This window comes from Papilio machaon, chromosome 21 (assembly GCF_912999745.1).
Source record: "Papilio machaon chromosome 21, ilPapMach1.1, whole genome shotgun sequence".
NCBI classification, from domain to species: Eukaryota; Metazoa; Arthropoda; class Insecta; order Lepidoptera; family Papilionidae; genus Papilio; species Papilio machaon.
The window spans coordinates 3150806-3175196 of NC_060006.1; the positions used below are offsets into that span (position 1 = coordinate 3150806).

At 37.6% G+C, this 24391-nt stretch overlaps 2 protein-coding genes across 8 annotated transcripts; one reads left to right on the forward strand and one right to left on the reverse strand.

Annotated features, from left to right (window-relative positions):
- Nucleotides 1-1365: 1365 nt before the first annotated feature.
- Nucleotides 1366-9993, forward strand: LOC106712627 (AP-1 complex subunit beta-1). Of its 3 annotated transcripts, none has more exons than XM_045683057.1 (18): nt 1366-1460; nt 1601-1748; nt 2398-2568; nt 3788-3985; nt 4075-4192; nt 4326-4516; nt 4904-5086; nt 5227-5409; nt 5511-5705; nt 5958-6050; nt 6331-6452; nt 6762-6952; nt 7566-7657; nt 7759-7860; nt 8054-8183; nt 8317-8434; nt 8939-9065; nt 9377-9993. In XM_045683057.1, exons 2-18 carry the CDS (start codon nt 1641-1643, stop codon nt 9776-9778), a joined length of 2724 nt encoding a protein of 907 aa, XP_045539013.1. In that variant the 5' UTR covers nt 1366-1460; nt 1601-1640; the 3' UTR covers nt 9779-9993. The 3 variants fall into 3 exon arrangements, with proteins under 3 accessions (XP_045539013.1, XP_045539015.1, XP_045539014.1); XM_045683059.1 differs by having other exon boundaries at nt 1438-1518; XM_045683058.1 differs by lacking the exon at nt 1366-1460 and having other exon boundaries at nt 1526-1748.
- Nucleotides 9994-10747: 754 nt separating this feature from the next.
- On the reverse strand, nt 10748-23003 carry LOC106712602 (PAX-interacting protein 1). Of its 5 annotated transcripts, none has more exons than XM_045683094.1 (16): nt 22785-23003; nt 20098-22701; nt 18141-18308; nt 16938-17039; nt 16490-16568; nt 14967-15139; nt 14615-14711; nt 14417-14543; nt 13838-13934; nt 13417-13602; nt 13091-13237; nt 12544-12756; nt 12274-12426; nt 11956-12034; nt 11630-11873; nt 10748-11482 (listed from the first exon to the last, which is right to left on the reverse strand). In XM_045683094.1, exons 1-16 carry the CDS (start codon nt 22878-22880, stop codon nt 10918-10920), a joined length of 5130 nt encoding a protein of 1709 aa, XP_045539050.1. In that variant the 5' UTR covers nt 22881-23003; the 3' UTR covers nt 10748-10917. The 5 variants fall into 5 exon arrangements, with proteins under 5 accessions (XP_045539050.1, XP_045539049.1, XP_045539051.1 ...); XM_045683093.1 differs by having other exon boundaries at nt 16490-16571; XM_045683095.1 differs by having other exon boundaries at nt 14615-14693; nt 16490-16571; nt 16938-17042.
- Between the last annotated feature and the right edge of the window lie 1388 nt (nt 23004-24391).

Consider the following 24391-nt stretch of genomic DNA (forward strand, 5'->3'; position numbering starts at 1 on the left):
TAAAAATATTTGTATTTTTAAGTGATATAATTTAATAATATTAACAATTTATATATTTGCAAAATTTGGCGGCACACTTTTGAAATTTGGCGGCACACAAAAGTGCCGCAGCACAGTGGTTGAGAATCACTGACATAGTGGAAAGCTTGTATTACGTCACGATTTAGAATTAGAAAAATGAATCAGTATGTAAACAGTATATATAAAATATATTTGTGAATGTTAAAGACTTTAATGAATGTAATACAGGACATAAATCGTTGCAAAAATCAACCGCTTGCAACGGTTTATGGCCTGCGACTGAAGAGAATTCGTCGCGTACCGAAGAGGTGCCCTCGGTGGGAGCTTCACTGACTCCACTCGTATACAGCGTGCTTAAATTTCCGAGTTATCGAATTACTCTACTAAAAAAAATGTTTATTCAAAAATTATACTTTCACTATAGAATCAGAATTTCAAACAGAAATATATTGATTTGTCATAAAATATTAATTTCAGTTTAAATTAACCAAGCACGAACTAAATACCAACAAAATTACTTACCCAAGGTTACAAGGTAATTACCCCGGATAATATTTAGATTACAATATATCACCTACAATAAAGCTGTGGAAATTCCTCATTAACTACTTGTTTATTTTTATATTCATTTTGTAAACAGTATTTACTTGATCACTAAAACAGAACACCTGTATTGAGTAAGCAGGGAGACAGTGGGTGGTGGGCGCCCGCGTCTGCGCCTTGCTAGTTTCGGGTATAGGTTCATGCGGCTACATCAATCTGATCAATATGAGTATCAGCTATGCACCGGTCTGCGGCGGACATTTCAGTCGAAACTCTCCGTTACATAAGCTGTAAAATATCTAGTAACATTTATTCTCATTTGTACTAACTTCAGTACTTGTTTGCTCATGTATCATATAAGATTACTTTAAGTGAAAGCGTGTTGGCTATCAGTCAACTAGTACGAAGTTATTTTAGTTTATATATAGCTGTAAGTCTTTCTTATTTTTAATGAATATAAGATGAATTTCTGAGATTCTGAGTATGTGTTCAATAATGTAACCGGACGTTAAGTGGTCGGTCAAAACATGATACCGTTTATTTCTCACTCTCATTTTCTATGAGAAACCGAGAAAACAATATGTTTGTGTACGGGTACTTCGGCCGTGAAAACTCAATGTTATATTCGCGATTAATATTAGAAGTTAAGAAAAAATACGGCATTTGCTAAAATAGCAAAACTATTAAAATAATACAACATTTTTAATCTGTCACAGAGTTTATTTTAAAAAACCATAGCGAAAAGAGCAATTATGGCGATGGCAACTGGCAACTCTAACGTTTTAGAATTTTGACGTATAAAAATTAAAAATGATTACGCCCCTTCAAATCTGCCAAAAGTGTATTTAGTGATTTAAAAAGATTTTTTAAGTATATGAAAATCACTTTCTTTTTCGGTATATATACATTTCAAACATATTTTTTTACTATTCTATCATTTTTACCACGATAGTTGTAAGAAACAATCACTTGTTATTCGTTGAAATTATTGATTTTACGAGGATCTGTTTTTACATGAGATAAAATTATTTACCAGGTAAAATTATAAACTTTAACATCGCTGTTCATTCGCCAAGATGACCGATTCAAAGTATTTTACAACGACCAAAAAGGGTGAGATTTTCGAATTAAAATCAGAATTAAACAGTGATAAGAAAGAAAAAAAGAAGGAAGCAGTAAAGAAGGTAAGCTGACATTGCTATGTAAAAGTTAGATTATGCAGGTTGCAAGATTTACCATACTGTCGTTTACACCTTTACATTAAATAAATTGCTAGATGATGTAAAAAAAGAAAATATTTTCTTGTCACTCTATTTATTAAAAATTTATGAAAAATACTTTATACTATTATTAAACTATACTAATATTAAAGAAGAAAACGATAACTTCATAAAACAAATGTTAAAAAATATATCACATGTCTTCTCTCTCTATAATTACTATGTTAGGTAGTTAAGATGTTGTTTTTTTCTATTACAAAATTTTAATACTTTAAATCAGGGATTTCCCAAGGGGTCGATATCAAAAAGTATTGCTAATTCTCAATCTGTCTTCATCCATTGACCTAATTCAGAATGAAAAAAAAATTGATCTTAAAAGTAGGTAATTTAACCATGGGAGTCTGAGGTAACAGTTCTTTTTGGAAAAGGGGTCACTTTTCCAAAATAGTTTGGGGATCCCTGCTTTAAATAGTCCAATTAAACTTCTATTTATTTAGTTTACCAAATTTGTGAAGCCATGGTAAGAATTATATTAAACATATATTTATTAAATATTAACAAAAAATACTTGTAGTAATATTAGATCACGTTAAGATTTTTTATTATCATGCAGGTAATCGCTTCTATGACTGTCGGTAAAGATGTTTCGGCTCTTTTCCCCGATGTCGTCAACTGCATGCAAACCGACAACTTGGAGCTGAAGAAACTAGTCTACCTATATCTCATGAACTACGCTAAGTCTCAGCCAGATATGGCCATAATGGCCGTTAACACATTTGTTAAGGTACGTTTTTGGTTTTACATGTGATTTTTTTATAACTTATATGTTTAGTTCCATTGTTAGATCTAAATTCTGTTCAAAAAGATTTTATGATTAGCTTTTATTTTTAATTTGCGTATTTGCAACTAACAATTACAGTTTTAAAACTGGTAACTTTTAATATAATGTAATTTAATGATAACAGAATGATATTAAAGTATCAAGAAAATGTTTAAATTATTCAAGATAATATTTTCAATGTTAACAATTTAAATTTTGAGCGTGGACCATTCAAAAGTATCATATTATATATTTAAGTATATCTTTCTACATAAGCGTAGTGTAGATATCTGTATATGTGTGACTTGTCTTTTTTATCGTTTTAATGTCTACTGTACCATATTATGATGGGTGGAAGGATCTACCAACATACCAGCTTGTTAAGGTAATTAAAAAGATCCAAAAAAAAAAAATCAATCATCCATCTGTAGATTTACACATTTAAGTCTAATTTGACGTAATAATATCATTTATTACTTTCAGCACATTTGCGTACAAGATAAAGGAGGTATAAACAACTCTGAACAGCTAAATAAATTTGCATGGTACATTTTTGGTTCTACCCATCACTTGCACACAGATGTGTAAATCTACATTTAAATAACAAATTGTATATATAAGCTGAAATATAGAATTGATACAAATATGAATTCCATGCCTCATTATATTTATTTACATTAGAAGCACATAAAGCTATTTTTAACAGTACCATTTGGTAGAAATTCGCTATTCCTAAAATACATAGACTAACTATATAAAGGGTCTATTAAATGGATTAGCACAACTATTATGTGTCTACTTGTACTATTATGTGGCTTCTTTTTATTTTGTTATCACAAAAATTGTCATGCACTCTAATATTGTGATGTTATTATTTACTGAGTTAGTTAGCTGTTAAAATAATAGTTTTTTTTTCCACATAAAAAAAAATCAAAAGAATTGTCATTGGATTTTGCAAATTCTAATCATAATTTTTTTTTTTAAGAAAATGCAGTCAGTTACATTTTTATTTTGCTATAATCTCTTTGTCTTTGTTTAATACTAACATACATATGTATATAGTATTGGTTCCATAAGAATAGCGAATTTGTACTGCATATTGCTTTTAGACATAGCTTCAGTATTCAATGTTTAATTTTCCTTCTTCATTATGATGCTCTGGTTAATGATAGACTGCCCACAGGATTGTGAAGATTCCAACCCACTGATCCGAGCGTTGGCCGTGCGGACTATGGGATGCATCCGAGTGGACAAAATCACGGAGTATCTGTGTGAGCCACTGCGCAAGTGTCTCAAAGATGAAGATCCCTATGTGAGGAAGACAGCTGCGGTTTGCGTTGCAAAATTATATGATATATCATCAAGCATGGTTGAAGATCAGGTTAGTGTGTGTTTGCGTTGTATGTTTCAAACATGTTACATAACATGTGTCTGATGCAAAATTCCATGTATAAGATTATTTTTTTCCAGGGGTTTTTGGATCAATTGAAGGATCTATTGAGTGATTCCAACCCAATGGTGGTAGCCAATGCTGTGGCGGCTCTTTCTGAGATCAATGAAGCCAGTGTGTCGGGACAACCACTTGTTGGTAAGTTAAAGTTTGTACAAAGCTATAAATTACATATTTGATGTTTACATAGTTGATGCTGTGACCAAGGGAAATAGGGGTTCATTTTTATATATATGAAGATAATATTATACATATGTTTTCGTTGTTACAGAGATGAATGCGCCGACTATCAACAAACTACTGACAGCACTGAACGAGTGTACGGAGTGGGGGCAGGTGTTCATCTTGGACGCGTTGTCCAACTACTCTCCGAAGGACGCGCGCGAGGCTCACTCCATTTGCGAGCGCATCACTCCTCGCCTCGCACACGCTAATGCTGCTGTTGTACTCTCCGCTGTTAAGGTACTCTTGGGTATACAAAGAATTCACACTTAAAGTTAAGGGTCTCAGAGATTATCTTAACTTTAGATGTGACAAGGTCATTGTTAAATAAATATGCAATGTAGTATATATAAATATTTTTTATAGAAGATTTACTGTAAATGTAATGATTTATTGTATGTAGCTTTTATTTTTTCTTCCACTAAAAAGACAAATGAGGAGGGGAAATTTAGGATATTAATGATATAAAAATATATATAACTTTTTTATTTATTTATCATAGAAAACTTAGCTTAGAGAAAGCGAAAGTTAGTCATATGCCCCGCCTACTTATATCTTACGCCTACGTTAGTGTTTTCGCGGCGTCTCTAACAACATAGTGAGAAATACAGTTGTCGCTGTGTGTAGGTGCTGATGAAGCTGATGGAGATGGTGTCGGAGGATACGGAGCTGGTGAGCACACTGTCGCGCAAGTTGGCACCGCCGCTGGTGACGCTGCTGAGTGCGGAGCCCGAGGTGCAGTATGTGGCGCTGCGCAACATCAACCTCGTGGTGCAGAAGCGCCCCGACATACTCAAACATGAAATGAAGGTACAGTCAGCTTTGTTCGCGGTGTTACAGTTACAGAAACCGTACAAAATAAGACATTCAAACGGTTGTGATTTCTGGATTTAACCAAAGTAAACAGATTTTAAAGTGGTTTTATATTTTATTGTTTTTTTTTTGTTCAGGTTTTCTTCGTAAAGTACAACGATCCAATCTACGTGAAGCTGGAGAAGCTGGACATCATGATCCGGCTGGCTTCACAGGCCAACATAGCTCAAGTGCTCGGTGAGCTCAAGGAGTACGCCACCGAGGTCGATGTTGACTTTGTAAGGAAGGCCGTGCGCGCTATAGGCAGGTGTGCTATCAAGGTATGTCACTAAAAACTGGTAAATATAAAAAAAAATAACTGACAAAGTATTCTCTATGGATTCTATTTAAAAATGAAATAAAACCCGACTGTTTCCTCCAGGTTGAGCCATCAGCGGAGCGCTGCGTGTCGACACTGCTGGAGCTGATCCAGACCAAGGTGAACTACGTGGTGCAGGAAGCTATCGTCGTGATAAAGGACATCTTCCGCAAGTATCCCAACAAGTACGAGAGCATCATCAGCACGCTCTGTGAGAATCTAGACACGCTGGATGAACCTGAAGCCAGGGCATCCATGGTAAGTTAAACTAATCACCTTAATACGGAAAACCATGTTTATTAAAATACTAGCTATCGTCCGTGACTCCGGCCCCACTCAATAAGTAGCCTATATGTTTATCCGGACTATGTCAAATTTCATCAAGATCTGTTGAGCTGATCCGGAGATACCTTCAAACAAACATCCATCCATCCATGTATGGATGTATCTATAATAAGTTATATGTGTAAAATGATTATATTTAAGTTTGTAATTGTAATAAACCTTTAGGTGTGGATAGTGGGCGAGTACGCGGAGCGCATTGACAATGCGGACGAGCTGCTCGACTCCTTCTTAGAAGGTTTCCATGATGAAAACGCACAGGTATGGAAGAAACTTTAGACAAAAATAATAATAGCTGTCTATTATATCTCTTTTTAATTAAATGTCTGTGTTATGTTAGAGGAATGTTACATTAAAAAAATAGTGGCCATTGCTTTATTTCAAATTTTCAGTTATTCTGTAATAAGAGTGTTTTATTCGGAAATATTAGGAATGGACTTTTAGCGTAAAATGTGTAGAAGACTTTTTCATTCAAACAAGACTACTACAAGGTTCCGTACTAATATAGAAGTGTTAGATGCGACTGTGATGTTGTGTTCAGGTACAACTGCAGCTGCTGACGGCGGTGGTGAAGCTGTTCCTGAAGCGGCCGGCAGACACACAGGAACTGGTGCAGCATGTGCTCAGTCTCGCCACTCAGGACTCCGACAATCCTGACCTCAGGTACATAGTCTGCCTCGACATCTTTAAATCTTAGAACATTCGCTCATCGGGCGAAATGTTAAAAACCTCATCTTTAAGCCAGTTTTATACTTTACCGGTTATTTTTCGGTTATTTTTCAGCTCAGCTAATATTTCATGTACAGTCGAATCTGGATAAGCGAGAGTCTAAGTGACTCTTTAAGAGTTTCTCGCTTGTGCAGGTGGTTCATCGAAACTGTACAATTCTCTCGCTTTTAAAGGTTTTCAATGATTCAATTCTCGCTTATCCAGGTTCGACTGTAAATATAATTTGAATATGTTGTGTATCAGGGACCGAGGCTTCATCTACTGGCGGCTGCTGTCGACGGACCCCGCGGCCGCTAAGGAGGTGGTGCTGGCTGACAAGCCGCTCATCTCCGAGGAGACGGACCTGCTGGAGCCCACACTGCTGGATGAACTCATCTGTCACATCGCCTCGCTCGCCTCCGTCTATCACAAGCCGCCCACTGCATTTGTTGAAGGTATACCATTAGTAACACCTCAACTAAGAGCTAGTGCAAAGTAACTAAAGGACTTTATTGATATACTTGATCTTAGTCTTTTTCATGATCTGTCTATCACTTCTTAATTATATCCTATACTAACTGTCGCCTTCGACTCCGCTCGTACCGTATTAAAAAAACTTAGTAACTTATGTGTTCTTCCAGACGTCTTCACCAACTCTCCCAAATAATATCGAGATAATTTGAACTGTTCTGGAGATACCTTTTAACAAACATCCATACATCCATACAAATTTCCACATTTATAATGTTAGTAAGATTTTTTTTTGGTCAGTTGTTACTTCTTATTAGGAAATCTTTATGGAAGACATTTTATTTGTTAATACTTTTGTGTTAGATACATTTTAATTTAGAATTATATGAATGCACTAGCTGTCGCCCGCGACTCCGTCCGCGCGCATTTAAAAAAAAACTTAATAGTGGTATGAAAAATAGATGTTGTCCGATTCTCAGACATACTGAATATGCTCACAAAATTTCATGAGAATCGGTCAAGCCGTTTCGGAGGAGTTCCACAAACACCGCGACACGAGAATTTTATATATAAGATTACTCAATGTACTTGTGTCAGGTCGTGGTGCGGGTGTACGCAAGTCATTGCCGTCGCGCGGCGCCGTCTCCGAGGAGGCTTTGCCGCAACAACCCACTGTCATACCTAACCAGGTGATGTATTTCTTAATGTTATTATGTATATTTCTTAGTAATACTGTATATTTTCAGATAAATACAATAATAAAATTATTTTGTTGTATGATTGTGTGCAGGAGTCTCTGATTGGCGACTTACTGTCGATGGACATCTCAGGTCCGCCGGCTGCTGCGCCCGCCTCCAACATTGACCTGTTAGCTGGCAACCTGGATGTGCTGGTGAGAGATACACTTTACTAATAACACCTTCAATGCCACTGTACTTTAGTACGAAAAATTCTAGTGACATTGAAAGTGTTAATTACACATTCTAGCTAAAATTTCAGATCTAAATGGGTCACACTCCAGAACTTTGCGGAACTAAGATTTAAAATTAAATACTAAGGCTGAATAAATGTAATGTGTGTGTCAGCTGGGCGGAGGTCCGGAGCCACCAGCGGCGAGCACAACAGGTCTGCTGGGTGACATCTTCGGCGCAGCAGTCACACCAGCTTCCTTCGTGCCACCAAAGCAGTGCTGGCTACCAGCCGACAAGGGCAAAGGTACCTACATCAAATTCTCACAACGCTCACTAAGGCTACTCCTTAGGGAAAGCTTAATTAACTTGAACGAAGGAAGTGGCAGTTAGTCCAATATTGAATTTTACTATTTAATAATATTGTGACTATCAATTAGGTTTGGAGATCTGGGGCACATTCAGCAGACAGAACGGGCAGCCGCGTATGGAGATGACTATCACCAACAAAGCCATGCAAGCCATGACCGGATTCGCCATACAACTCAACAAGAACAGGTGAGGATCAATTAATACATAAATCTTTTTTTTTTATGTCAAAATGTGGCAAACGAACAAATTGTCACCTGGATTCGACGAAATAGCGAGAAGACCGTTGCCCATAGACATCCGCAAATGCAGATGGGTTGCCTACCTTTGATCAATGGAGAAGGGGACACACAGACAGATAATATTTTCCCTTCCTATACGTCCCCCCTTTCGCCAAATCCTCATTTTTCCTAATAAAGAGTGTGAAGGGACACAGGACTAAAATGAGGCCTCCCGAACTACACTCATCAGACTGTACGCGGAATTACTTCCCCTTTACGTCTGTCTTCTACACAGAATACCACGACCACACGGTCGTGGTATTTCACTGGATGAGGCGGACAATTCGTGCAACTGATGTTGCAATCTATATATAAAAGAGTATGTACTATAAATCATACGACAGGAATCTATTATTTTTAATTCCCTGTAGATGTGATGGTGATAAATTAAATTTGTTATGATGTGTGTAAGTTTCGGAGTGTATCCTGGCGGTGCGCTGTCAGTGGGTGTGGTGGCAGCAGGCGGGCGCAGTGAGGCCGCGCTGCCGCTCGCAGCCGCCGGACCTGTACAACGTATGGAGCCCCTCAACAACCTGCAGGTAACCATCTACCTTCATACAAAGCCTTAGATGGCAAATATTTTAATTTATTATATAAACGATTTGATACTAAATAAAAATTTATTGGCATTATAGGCTCTGAATCTGCTGAACCGATATGAAAAATTATTTCACTGTTTGGAAGATATAATATCCCCGGGTGTTATAGGCTATATTTTATTCCATAGGCTAGTTTTTTTTATTTTCGTGCAGACGAAGTCACGGCTAATTTCTAGTGATATATAAAAAGCATTATTTTGTGTGTGTTATCAAAAGAGAGCTTTTATGTTTGAGCTGCATTGTATATGCAGGTGGCGATCAAGAACAACGTGGATGTGTTCTACTTCGCGTGCCTGATCCCCGCACACGTTCTATTCACTGAGGATGGCCAACTGGACAAGCGCGTCTTCCTCACCACGTGGAAGGAAATCCCCGCCGCTAACGAGGTTCAGCACACGCTCTCCAACGTGGTAGGCAACGCTGACTCCATCGCGCACAAGATGACCCTCAACAACGTCTTCACCATCGCCAAGAGGAACGTCGAGGGCCAGGACATGCTCTACCAGTCTCTCAAGCTTATTAACAACATTTGGGTACTGCTGGAGCTGAAGCTGCAGCCCGGCAACCCTGAGGCCACGCTCAGCCTCAAGTCTCGCACCGTGGAGGTCGCCACCTGCATATTCCAAGCTTACGAAGCTATTATCAAATCGTAATCTCTTTAAACACGTTATATTCACTATTTATATATATTGTTCTAAGTTTATCGAGTTATATAAAATGTATTATGTAAGATTAATAAAGACTATGACGACTGTAAATTCCATTAGCGTATGATTGTTATTAGAAGTATGTTTGTATTGTGTAGTCCGCGGCATTATTTCTTTCTCGAGGACTATTTCGCTAACGTTCTTTATGAAGTAAAAAATAAATATTATTCCAATAAGTTCGTTTTTACTTTGCCTTTTTTCGCCTTGGGAAAGAAGCCTAGCTTTACGGGTTAATAAATTAAAGAACTTTTATGTACATTTCATAAATGTATATTATCGAACCGGTATATTTATTTATGTACAAGTTCATGGTTTGGACCACATTGTGTAACTTTTAGCTCTTCATATTCATTTATAAAATATTTCCAAAATTATGCTTACATTACAATAATTCATAAATTACAGTCAGTTCATTTTCTAACTGTAACAAGTCTAAAAAATAAATGAAAACTACAAAACCGATAAAATGACAACCCCCATACTAATATATTCTTACAAAAGGATGATTTGTTTACTCCTTACATTACACATTTTTGTCATTAACGGTCGTAATAAATTCAAGTTAAACAATAAATAAAATATTTATAACAAATGAGAAAAAATCAGGAACATATTTAACGTTAAATAAAAATTATGTTCATAGAGATTTAGAAATTATAAAACATTTTTTGAAAAATAAATTATGGCTAAGGTATAATTCCTTATTATGATATTGCATGAACTGTTAATAACAAATAAATAGCATTTTTTTAAAATTTCATTTTGCAGTCATTTCTCGTTTCTTATTTATTAAATTTATAGAAATAGGTCATATTATTTTTTGAATAAATATGTTAAATTACTCATTAACGAACGATATTAATATAAAATCAAGTTATTAAATTTCTACAACTCTTAGTTCATAAACATATTTTTTCTCACAAATAGTGAAGGATAGAATTTTGAAGAAATCTCTTTATAATTTTTACAAACCAATATCAGGTTAATTTATAACACATTAATTAATAATTGCCCACATGGCAACATTGTTGAATATGATTGACGTAGGAGCCATCGATATATGTTTAAAATTCATTGACTTATCTTCAATCGATCTTGACGAGGAATTCCTCGACCTGCAGCTTCTGACGCATGATGGCGGAGAGCACCACCTCAGTGCTGCACACCACGTTCAAAGTCTTCTCCGACTGCAGCAGGTAATAGACCAAGTGCAAATCATTTGGCACCGTTAGTACCAGGTAGCTGTAGGGCTTTTGTGTATGGAGCTCTTGTATGGACACATACGAGCGTCGGTTCTTCTCAACTTTTCCTCCGCACAACTCTATCATTTCGGTAAGTGCTCCTCTATTGGGTTTAACACAAGGAGTGAGGAAGAAAGTAATCCCTTCGAATAGTTTCTTCCTCTGTTCTCCGCAGAGCAGTACTTCAGAGACGTCGCATTTGAACATTGTGTTGAAGGCGTCGTCGTGAAGGCCGTGCTTGGCCTCATCCGCGAACTTGTTGAGGCGCTGGCTCTCGAGCAGCCACTCGGGGCAGAGCAGATGTTTCACGGTAACGAGGCAGCTCACCAACTTGCACGTGCGGACTAACTTCTCCATGACGAGGTGCGTCGCCTCCGCCGGGGACGTTACCACCATACCGCCCAGTTGACTGTTAAGTCGAAAAAATAATATGTTAACATTTCAAGTCATTAATTTAATAATTAACGTCAGCTGATTAACGTTTTTTTTTTGGAAATTTGGGTTGTAGAGTATTGTTAGTGTTGGTGACGTCACTTGTATTAGTAGTTGTACTGACCGCACGATGGCGGCGAGGCGCGGCTGCTCGTTGGCGGGCACGGCGGAGAAAAGCACGCGGGGGGCGAGATGTAGCGGAGGTGGCGCTGGGGGTGGCTGGCCGGGGGTCAGTGCGGGGAATGCGGGGGGCTCGGCGGGCTCGAGGCGCGGCCGCTTGGCCTTGCGCGCGCCACTAGCAGCCGCAGCCCCGCGCTTCGCCCGCTCGTGTGACTCCTGCGTTATGTTGATCGGCATCTTCCACGCGTCTGATAATATCATAAAGAATGTGTTAATAACAGTATTTGAGTTAAAAATAATAATTATTATTTAAATTCATTTAGACATTACTCATTAAATGCGAGACGAGGCTGTAATCAATTCGGAACGGACTCGCCAAATTGAACTGTTGGTATTTCACATTCTCAATCTGAAAATAAAACAAACACAGTGATTAAAACCATCCTTCCTTAGCAAAAATATATTTCTAGCACTACTATGCGAGAAATGTAAAACGTTTCTATCACATCTTATACTTATCAGATGACACGTGAAAGAGTAAAATATTTTTCCTCGTATAGGCCGTTTCAATTATTTTAGCGGCTCAAGATCAGGTGCGCGTTGCACAATGTGCCTTCCCCTATTATTCCTGTGTTGATTCACGTGTACCTGTGCGAGTGCGCTCATGTTACCGAGCAGCAGGTCTGTGAGCCAGGCGGCGCTGACTGCGGGCACTCCCCACTCGCGCGCTCTTCGGTACTTGGCACCCTCCGCACGCTTGCATACCAACACAGTGTTGTCACGAGACAGGTACGGCGTCAGCTGCAAACATAACACTGTTACTAACTGGATTTCTTTAATGATGACCTTGACCCGCTAAGATATATTAAAAGACGTACGGATGAAAGTTTTACAGAATGACAAGAGATGTCGCTGTACCTTGGCGCCGATGATCTGTATGCAGCAGGCGAGGCGGCGACGCTCGTCGCGTCGCCAACCTGTGAGACAGACGCGGTGGTGACGGGCGGGGCGGTCGCGCGGCGCGTGCATGGCGGGCAGGTGTAACGCCTGCCACGGTGGCGCCACACCGCGACGCTCCATCGCATCAGACAACCAGTACGCGGTAACACAACGCTTGGCATCGCGCAACGCCTGCACACATACACACATAAGTCATACAAGCGAAGGGAAAGCTTTGTTAGTTTTGCTATTTCTTTACACTCATTATTTTTATCAATGCTTATTGCGTTAGTTGGAAATAATTTCAAAAAATTACAAGTAGGAATATTATTTTGAGATATTGTAAAAAAAGTGACTTTCTACCCCTATATTTTGTAAATCACATCTAACATTTTAGTATGTGTTCAGAATTTGATTTGGCAGGAAACAAGAAAGGGGACTATTCTTCTTCAGCCAAACTAAACTCCGGGTACTTCATTTCTCTATAAACGTGTAGATGACGTCACAGTAGTGATGACGTAGTTACCTGCATGACGACGCCGTGGCGCTGCGTCTCGCAGAGCACGTGGGTGACGCGAGCGCAGTAGTTGGGCTCCACCTCTCCGCCACGTCGCTGGATCACCTCCGACCACTTGCTCACAGACTCCGCGCCCAGCGACTGCTGGTACTCCACCTGACGGACAAACAGAACTACACGTAAAAACAAGTATTTAATAATATAATCGTGGGTTATACTAACCAACACATACCACCATATAAACAAAAAAAATGTCGTTGCAGTTATTAAATTTTTGTGTCATGTTTATTTCTCGCTTTCTGGGACTCAATATTGACATTTGTATTAATACTCACAATATGAAAAACACATCCTAAGAGGAAGAGGTCTGGCGGCAGTTTGAGGTTGGGGTTGTGTCCGTAGAACTGTGCGCGCGGCGGCACGGCCCGCACTGCGCCGCCGCCCACGCCCACGCCCGCTGCCACGCCCACGCCCACACCGCTCGCGTACACCTTGTTGCCCACCACACCGGGACCTCCAGACTACAAAATTTACCAATTTTTCAATCAAATAAATTAGTCAAACATATTTGATCGTTCATAGTTTTTATTAGTTATTCACTATCGTTTTCATACATTTTATATGGAATTGCTGCACGTCGCATGGAATTGACGCCGGTGGCTACCACAAATCGCCACTTTTCGCTTCTTATGGCGGCGTTGGTAGCTATCGCATGTCACAGTTGTGTTAGCAGTATTTAGAAGAGGGTAATGTTACCTGTGCAGGCACCTGGTGTGGGTGGTGTGCTGCGCCCAGCAACAGTCTCGCCGGCGCCCGCACGCTGCCCGCCGCCGCGTGCGCAGCTGTCATCAACCTAACACCGGGGGAAACACTTATATAGCTATATGTTGAATATATTCAAAATTGCTATCTACAAAGGTAACATTAAATTTTGAGAACATGACTGTGTCAAAAAATCTGGCACACAATGAAACGAAGTGTCATTAATTAGAAAGTATTCCATTTTGAAATAAGGAATTACACTATTTTATGTAATACTAGCTTTTACCCGCGACTTCGTCCTCGCAGAATAAAAAAAATGCACACAAAATAAATAAGTTCCTATGTCCGTCTCCTAGTTCTAAGTTACCTCCCCCCCATCAATTTTCAGCTAAATCAGTTCGACCGATCTTGAGTTATAAATAGTGTAACTAACACGACTTTCTTTTATAGATTATTTGATAATGACAAAAAGATAATTCTTGGTTTCTATGAAGTTTTTAAGCATGAGATAAATTGTAAGATTTTTCTTTAATTATTTACTTAACAATACTTAACAATAATGTAGGTGTATACCTGAGCGTGCCGGCGGCGGAGGGCTCATGATCGGGTGGCGGAGCGCCCCCCTGCAGCCGGATGCTCAGCATATTTGCCAATGCAGTCTTCGTCTTTGGGTTCACCAGCAGAGTATTACCGGCTGCACCTAATATTACAACAAGTTATATTTCGTTTTCTATCTCTTTCTTACACACATCTCCCTTTAAATCTGTATACCTTGTTGCTGGTCTGCGGCGGGCGCCAGCAGCGCAGCATCCACAGTCTGCTCGGTGAGTGCGGCACCGCTCACCACGTGCTGCGTCACAGGGCCCACCTGAGTTAGTTAATATATACTTACTGTCACACTCACAGTCCGTGAAGAGCACTTTAGTGTGGATTTACTCAGCGATATCTACACTAAGTAACAATTAAATGAGTATGATAGTAAGCAATATAATGAAGAAATTTTGATATTCATAGTTACTTAATTAGTTAATTGCTCAACTAACTGTTTTTAGGAGTCAGTTATTCTATTCGTTTTATTTCCCGAAGTGTTAGTTTTTAATGTGTCATGTAATGCTGTACGTACCTGTTTGAGCGTGGCGTGATGGTGCGCCACGTGGTCCCGCTGCGCCTGCAGCTGCTGCAGTCGCTGGTACTGTTGCTGACGCTGCAGCTGTTGCAGCTGCGACTCCACACCGGCGCCCCCCGCACCCCCCGCGCCACCCGCACCCACCGGACTCGCAACCGGACCTCCGCCAACTTCACCAACATTTTCGAAAATGTACAATTTTTTAATTCAACAATAAGTTTAACTGCGTAAACACCTGTATATTACTATTCCTTTTTTTTTTAAGAGGACACAGGGATGATTTGTTTCTGCAATGGAAACCCACGTCATTGAAGGAAAATATTTTGTTAAACTAATGGCGACAATGTCAGGAGACGATTCAGAAAAACACATACATATATACGTTTCCTACCGTACAAAAATTGATGTCTTATTTTTTAATGTACAAAGCTTCTTTCTTACAAAATACTTTAATGAATTTATCCAAAACCTTAAATAACTTACATTCAGATTGCATTGACTCCATTTATGAATATATTATATTATTTTATCTCAACATCGTTTAAAAAATCACAGTAATTCGAGAAAAATACCAAAACACTTGCACTTGCTGCTGCTGATATTAGACGAAATACTGAATCTATTCGTTGCTGGCTTAGATTGAGGCGACTTTAAATTTATAATTCACAGATCAGTCGTCACCAAATAACTATGTATGAAGCAATTTTAATACCAAAACTCCCAACTGGAGCATTCTTTGGGTAAAGATTTTCTCATGTTTTATTTAAAGGGGACGTAGTTAGATATTAGAATGGTTTGGGCCCCTTAATGTTATTCATTTTCGACTTTACATTTTGTAAAAAAAACGTATAAAACCTTGGATGTGAATTGAAAAATATCTTTAGCGCCGCTGCTATTTAAAATATTATTAGTTATATACGCAGTTTTGTTTAAAATTTAATTACTGAAAACATAATTAAGTAGAAATAGACAAAGAAAGTAACTAATGTTAATATATGTCTGTCTTCTTCTATTGACCAAGTCACAATGAATAGTAATAATTATTATTATTGATCTTAAAAGTAGGTAATTAGGCCATGGGGGGTCTGTGGTAACGGTTCCTTTTGGAAAAGGGGTCACTTGTCCAAAATAGTTTGAGAATCCCTGGTTTAGATGAATGGATGGAGATGTTTGCTTGAAGGTATGTCTAGAACAGCTCAATGGATCTCGATGAAATTTGACATAGATGTAGAACATTCTAGACTAGTAGAACATATAGGCTACAAATTAAGTTTTTTTTATTCCACGAAGACGGCGTCGCGGGCGATAGCTACTGTCATAAAAATCTATATGATCAAGGAAAATTTAAACATTGCTTTGTATGTATTAAAAATATGTTCTTCCAGACTATATTTTACATCTTTACCAAATTAAAAAAGAACCTTCTGGAGATACCATCTAACAAACCATCCATCCATTTAAACTTTCGCTTTTATAATATTAGTAAGATATAAAATTTAATTTAAAATGATTAAGTTTACCAGGTGATTGTGGCGGCTGCGTGGGCGTGGGCGCAGGTATGGCGGCGGTGCGTGCGCCTTGCTGCTGCAGCCATTGCACCTTCAATATATGACATAATACGTCATCATGACTACACTTTTATCATTTAGCAAACTGTTTTGAATTTAAAACAAACATTTTGAAAATCACTTCATTACAATGACAACTTCAATCATTACTAAAATATTTTTTGTGGGTACTTTCGAAATATCTCGTAATATAGATAACTAAATCATAGCACAGAATATATAATTATTTAGATAACATTTACCATAACTTTATTAATTTTAATTGTTTAAATTTTCATCAATAAGTTAGCTTACGCCAATTTATTCTATGACTTTGCGGTTTTAGAATTTAGCCTGGCTTTCACCACTTAGGCAAATTATCACTGTGAGAGGTCTATGTTCAGTGGTGTAGTATACTTACTTGTTGTTGCTGTGTGAGGCCTGGCGGCAGTTGACTACGTATGAAGGTGACACTTTGGGGCGCAGGCGATGGCGGTGTACCTGCTCCGCCTACTCCACCTGGCTGCTATCAACGTTGGTAGACAAAGATTAACCAATTAGTAGTTGAACATCTACATAAGTTTGATTTTTAAATATTATGACATTATGGTTATTTATGAATTTATAATACTTCCTTGGTTTGTTTATGCTATCGCAGACCAAACCCGAGTTTATTAACTGTTGATTGCTGAACATTTATGAATTTTAGTTAAAAAAAAATCTGGAAAGATTTGTTTACAAAGTTTAGTTCTTGATTTGTAACATGGTGTAGATTACATTTATGACTTGATAGGAAAGTCTTCTATAAGGTTACTATTTGTAGCATGAATGAGACGAAAATGACATGAGAAAAAGCTTTTAAAAATATTGATTGATCAATTTTTTTCCTCAAATTTGTTAAATAATAAATAAATAAATTAAGTAACATAGCTTTTCAGAGTCAATGGTTTGAATAATAAATTAAAAAGTCACTATATTTCTCGAAAGGTGCCTTTATTATAACTTTTATGACAAAATCAATTATTAGCTGTTGCATCAGTTCTTCTCGATTGGTTCTTTAATCTCTGAAGAAAGAAAAAGGCAAAGAGTAAATAAATAAAAAAAAAACAGAATTGGACGGGATAGAATATTAAGGCAGAGAATAAAGCGGCAAGTGAGAGAGCATTGCCTAAGTAAACTATAAAAAAAACATTTAAAAAACAAGCTTTTATTATGTTCTTTAGTTAAATGAACCAAACATTTTAAAAATAAGCCCAAAACCGATGATTTTTGGCTCGCTTTTCATTGCAAAGTTCCTATGTCAACATGATACTGCAATGTCACTCGAATTACATGCTTATGCAAAATTTCAACTCAATTGGTAACCGGGATGAAATTTAATTTATAAGATTCGATTTGAAGACAAACATCACGACAGGAACTTAATAAAAGCTTGTAAAAAATAATGATGGGTATCATGCATATGTAACAACAGAGAATATGCTGTGGAGCATTTTAATCTGACCTTAAGCTGCACAGTCTCCCTACGCATTCCTTTACACCTCGCAACATCTACAATTGTATTTTGCGCAGCGTCTCGCAAGGAGTTTAAGAGCGGCCGAGATTTAAAAAAAAAATACTATACCTGTTGTTGTGCCAATGCTGCCGCCCTCTGTATAGAGAGTTGCCGCCTCTTCTGCAGCTGAGCAACAAACATGGCTCGTTGCTTGGGGTCCATCTGCTGCAGCTGCGCGTGGGTTTGAGCGTCCAGGTGGATAAGCTGCCTCCCACCGCCGCCGGCCGTCCATTGGACCTGATAAATATACATAATTTAGCTTACTATTAACCTCTGTATATAAGATATACCTATATACCATATCTAATTATGTAGATGAAGTTATTTGTTTAGAATAAATTACATATTTGAGCCGCTTATTTTGAAAGTGGCCTAACTCCATTTATCTTCAAATCGAGATATTGAAAGGTTTGCGTTTCAATGAATTTAAAAATATACGTATAAGATACTAAGGAGTCATAATGCTTAAGCGTATCTAAGGATGTTAAATTTAAAGTTCCTGTTAAAATAGTGGCAATTATTAAATAAATAACGTGCGTTTTCTTATCAAGAATGGAGTTGGGCCACTTTCAAAATTAACAGCCAGATTCATTATAAAATTTGAAGGTGCCCAAGTCCAATCAACATAATTTAAGATGTTTCAAATAAAAAAAAAAGAATACGGAATTTGTTTTGCATATTATGTTGAAAACACTTCGGAAACATAATTTATGCGATTCAAAACATTTTTTAATTACAGAACATAGAAAATTACAAACATAAATTTATTACAAAACAATTTACTAGACTACCCCGACGTGGTAATAAATTCAGAACTTTAAAATTTTCATTTTCATTCATGGATGTCTTATAAAAAATTTTAGATGGTTCATTTCTGACAAAACGCATCGAACATATTCTTAACCAGTTTACTGATTCTCCATCAGAATTTTTTACTCTTTGAAAAATTGCGTCTTTTAATAATTTTGTCGATACAAAATCTTCCTGTCTCATTTAATTTAGAATAAAATTATTACCCTTCCGACACTTTTTAATAATCTTGTAATAATCTTGGGGAACGTACAGTAAATTATTTTTTAATGCCTTTTCTACCACGGCAAAATCTCTATCATTTGGTAAAAACGAATGTCCTGATATTAAACATTTATGATCTATAATTTCTATATTATTATCCAAACCTTGGACAATTTTCAACCACATTAAAGCTACTTTAATGTTTCTATTTTGCCCGGTGCACATGTCACTGTAGGCTATGATGTGTTTTTCACTTCTTAACTTTTTAATATGTTTTATGATGCATGAAACAATAACTTGATGTAACTATAAATGGAGTTGGGCCACTTTCAAACTACACGGCTCAGTTATTCAATTAATTCGGAAAACTTATGTGTAAAAAATGTATCGTATTTTCTCTGAATATAAGCAATCTGAAGTGCTGCACTGATAAATAACATGAAGTTGTACATGTAACAATGGTAACTGGCAAAAAATTGAAAAACGGAGTTAGGTCACTTTCAAAACAAACGGCTCATTTATTTAATGAAAATTATGTGTTTGTGAAATATATAATTTTTAACAACATATTTACTTCTCCAGATATTTACTACATTTTACTTATTTCATAAAATACATGTATTTTATGGTCTATCTAACTAAACAAGGTCTAGGCAGATTATTGAACATTACAGTTCAAAATATTCAAAATGTACCTTCATTTAACTTCAGTCAGATAGTACCTTTAAATAGTTAATCATAACGTCGCCATTTTCTTCTCCAAATGAGCTAGGATTAACAAAAAATATTATAAACTGTTGCACTATGTTGTTTCTCCAAATTATGGGTGTTCACTTTAAATTCAAATTGCATTATTATAATCTTCAGGGGCCTAATGATCCATCACACAAGGTACAACACTAGTTTGGGCACCAGTGTTTTTTTTTTAAATTATAATACATGTGTAATTTGCTTCATAAATAAAATAAAAAAAACACTTTTAAGGTGTAAAACTGAACATTTGACTACTTACCCTTTGTCCAACAGCACCAGGCTGTCCGATTTGCTGTCTCTGCAAGTATTGCTGCTGTTGCCAGGACACATTCTGCCCACCCTGAACTATCTGCTGCCCTCCAGGTGACACGATTTGCTGCCCTCCGCTGTGTGTGATGATCTGCTGTATGCCCCCTCCAGCACTTAGCTGGGACCCTGCTTGAGGGGACTGAGGCACCTGTGACAGCACTTGCTGCCCTTGCCCTATGATCTGCTGCCCCGACTGGGACACTATCTGCTGTGACGACTGAGCTATCACAACTTGATGCTGTTGCCCCTGTTGTGTTATCACATGTTGCCCACCTTGGGACAGCACCTGTTGACCACCTTGAGTGATTATTTGCTGACCACCTTGGTTAACCAACTGCCCACCTTGGTGAACAATCTGACTCTGAGAGACAATTTGCTGACCCCCTTGCAGAGTAACTTGTTGGTTCCCATGAACTAATATTTGCTGTTGGCCAGTGTGTTGGTTGATCAAAACTTGTTGTGGAGCTTGCACTAATTGTTGTTGTCCACCACTGTTTAACAACTGTTGCTTTTGGACCAATATTTGGTGATGCGTTTGACTTATTGTCTGTCCTTGGGAACCAATAGATTGTTGCAATATTTGTTGTGGTGCTTGTTGTATTGTATGTTGTGGGCTCAACTGCGCTTGTTGGTTGTTTATTAGAGCCTGTTGTTGCTGAGTTTGCATTATTTGCTGTTGTAAAATAACCTGGTTTTGTGGATTACGAGTTTGCACCAACGGACTCCTTATAATTTGATGTTGACCTTGTACATTCTGCACCATTTGTATATTTTGTTGTCGCCATGCCCCCTGCACTGAAACATTGCCACTCTGTTGGTTGGTTAAACCTTGTTGGACTGATTGGATTTGTTGACCAATAACATTTTGTTGTCCAGTGTTACTAACAAGCTGGTTAAGTTGAACATTCTGGCCGCCTTGCCCTTGCGATGAGCTGACCAAACCTTGTTGATTCACAACTCCCATGTTCATGTTTTGTTGTTGATTCGCCATTGACTGGACAGACTGTTGTTGTAATAAATTTTGATTCTGTGTTGATAACTGTTGCCCAGAGTTTATAAGCTGCTGTTGATTGATGACTTGGGACTGGTTGAGGTTTTGGTTTAATTTAGCATTTTGTAAGCTCTGTGTAAAGTTTTGAGTAGATTGAGCAAGTTGTTGAGCAATGTTCTGAACGGCACTTTGCTGGCTCAATGTCAAACTTTGTTTCATAGTCATATTCTGTTGGTTTAATTGTGCTTGTTGTAAATTAGCACTTTGGCTTAACATCTGGCTGATGTTCTCAATTTGTTGCTGCGCTGAACTCATTGATGTGTTAGGAGTCTGGTTAATATTTTGATTTTGTTGAAGGTGATGCTGATTTGTTTGAATATGTTGTTGAATTTGGTTGGAGATGTTTTGATTCATTTGAGATACTGAGACATTGGATTGTTGGAATCCTTGTTTTTGTTGAAGCATTTGCATTCTCAGTTGATGCTGTTGTAATAATTTTTGTTGCTGAATTTGTATAGCAGATAATCCATGTGGTTGTTGCTGCTGCTGTTGTTGTTGCTGCTGCTGATGTGGATGATGTTGTTGGTGTTGAGATTGTTGTTGTTGTTGCTGTTGTTGTTGCTGCTGATGCTGTTGCTGATTTTGATATGCCTGTTGCTGTTGTTGAACATTCATATGTTGATTTTGCATATTCATACCAGCTTGAGATACTATAGCATTCTGACCAAACTTTTGCATTAACTGTATGTTACTCTGACTACTTTGTATTTGAAGATTTTGTGTAACTATGCTTTGAGGTATAGATTTGTTGATAATACCAGCAGTTGACATGGCAGTACTGTAACCCATTGAGTTAACAGCTCCTGTGGACACAGTTGATGTGTTGGCCGATGAAGGGGGATGGTTCCAAGGCATCCTTTGCTTAAGTTTGTCCAGTAATGCTTGTGTGCTATCATCCTTATTTTCAGCCATGTTCTGTGTAGGCACTTCATTCTTGGCTATACCTTCCTCAAAGTCGAAACCAGTAATAGCACTAATGCGATCCATTGACTTAGGTGGTGGCTGTGGTATAATTAACAATTTAGGATGAAAAACTTCTGCCACAGCTTGTATTCTTGCCCTTAGACTCTCCAAAACCCAATCAGGGGTAACGATCTTAACTCTTGAGGGGGGCAATGTAAGAGCTATGCTGTACTTTTTACCTGTTGCAGCTCCACAAATAAGATGAGTGCACTGGGAGTCAAAATTTAATTTGACTTTTCCACCATGATATGTAATAAGCGCGAACAGGGCCTTTGTATCAGCTGAACTTACTTTAGATATACATGCAACCACATTAGAAAATATCTTATTCTTGATTGGTGTGTATGGCTTCGTATTGGCCAACTTTTTCAGACGAGCGCAGGCGAGTACCCAGCTTTCGGTCACAGCGGGAATCTGGTAGATGTCCTGCGCGTCATCGAGGTCTGTATCAGCGGCATTTTGTCCACAAATTAAATGTGTGACATAGTCCGAAAAATATTTTGTATTTTCTGCACCTCCTGACTGCAGCAAGAGCATAATCTGTAAATACAAAGACGTGACTAGAAACATCGAACGTCAGTTTACAAATAACAATAAAAACAAAAAATAAATGAAAAACAAACCCTTTCAGAGACATCGCCAGAGAGGTAATATTTAACATCCTTAAATATAGGCTCTTGCAAACTCAAAGAATCTAGATCGTCAACAATCGTTACCATTTTCTGTTTTAACAGACAATATGAAATTAAAGTTTAAACAAACATTTTAATTGTAAAATATTAAGCGCCGAAAACTGCAACTTTAAGCAACGACGTCCATGTTTAATGTTGCCATTTTTTTTGTTTTTTTCTTCAATGTCACAGACCGCACAGATATTGTTACAGATTACATCTAATATCTGTTTTCTACACCTATGCCTATGGAACATAGTCTATGCATAGTCTGATAAAAATATGTTTCACCGTAATTACTTGGATTCTAAAATAATTTTCGATTATAAATCACTATAAAGGGGCAATTCAACAGTTCTTTTTTTTATAAACGAGGTTTAGGCTAAGCGCCATCTACGCCCAGCCACCTCAAATCCGGTGAAGATGTAAATGCCTCTTCAAGGCAGTGATCTTCTGACAACTCTCCTCCGTCAAATCCTTCCTCCTTCCTTCATTCCTTCCAATCCCTCCTCCTTCATACTTCGAGTCATTTTTAAACATAATTTGCAGAGCTGGGCATTAACTCGTTAATCCGTTAATCGTTAATTAACGAAGTTAACATTTTGCTTAACGGATTAACTTTTAAGTTAACTTCAAAAAGTGTTACGCTTTTGTTAACTTCCGTTAAACTCAACTTCCGTTAATAAAAGTCCGTTAATCGTTAAATTAGAAACTTGGAGACGTGCTGTCATTTTGTTTAAATAACGTGCCACGCCACGCTCCTAAGTTCAACTATGTTGGGCGACTGTCGGCGACTCGAATGATGAACGAACGAGTTGATAATTGATATATGTGAAGTTCGCGTGCAAGTGTAATGCATCAGAGCGTCCGGGAAAGACATGACCAACAGTACAAAATTAAAAGAAGGTTCGAAATAGTAATTTCATTACGAGTATATAAAAGCAAGAGTATGTAATAGCCCACATTCCGAACGCTCTTCGTCCCTGCAATACGCCACTCTTTGAGCAACAGTATTAAAACACTTTTTTACTCGTGCTTTTTCTTTAGCTTTTCCAAACTCGTCCGTTCTCTTTCCCAACTGTCAAAATAATGTCTATTAAAAAGAAAAAACTAACCACGAAGTTTTTACAAAAAAAAAAATCTTTGAAGTTTCTATGATTCATGCAAATATTTCTAAAAAGAAGCTCCTAATTTGTTACAATATCAGATTTTATGATTCAATTCAATGTTTTAGGTTAGGTTTCATTTTATTTCATCTCATTAAATTTAATTTTCATTTCATATCAATAAAAATAATCTACTAAAGACCTGGCCGTTTGGGCATAGTTCCCTTTGCCTACCCACAATGGGTAAAGAAAGTAAAAAAAATCTCTGTTTGTATTCTTTTACGGTTGGCGCCATATTTCAAACATTTTAGTTAGTTGAGTTTATTGTGTTTTATTATTCTATTAAATTGCTTCATTTTTTCGCAACTGTATTAAAAATAGTTGTTTAGTACACGTGCGAAACTGTTATTACAACTTGTTCCAACTGTCAACCCTCACCTTCGGCTGCGCCTC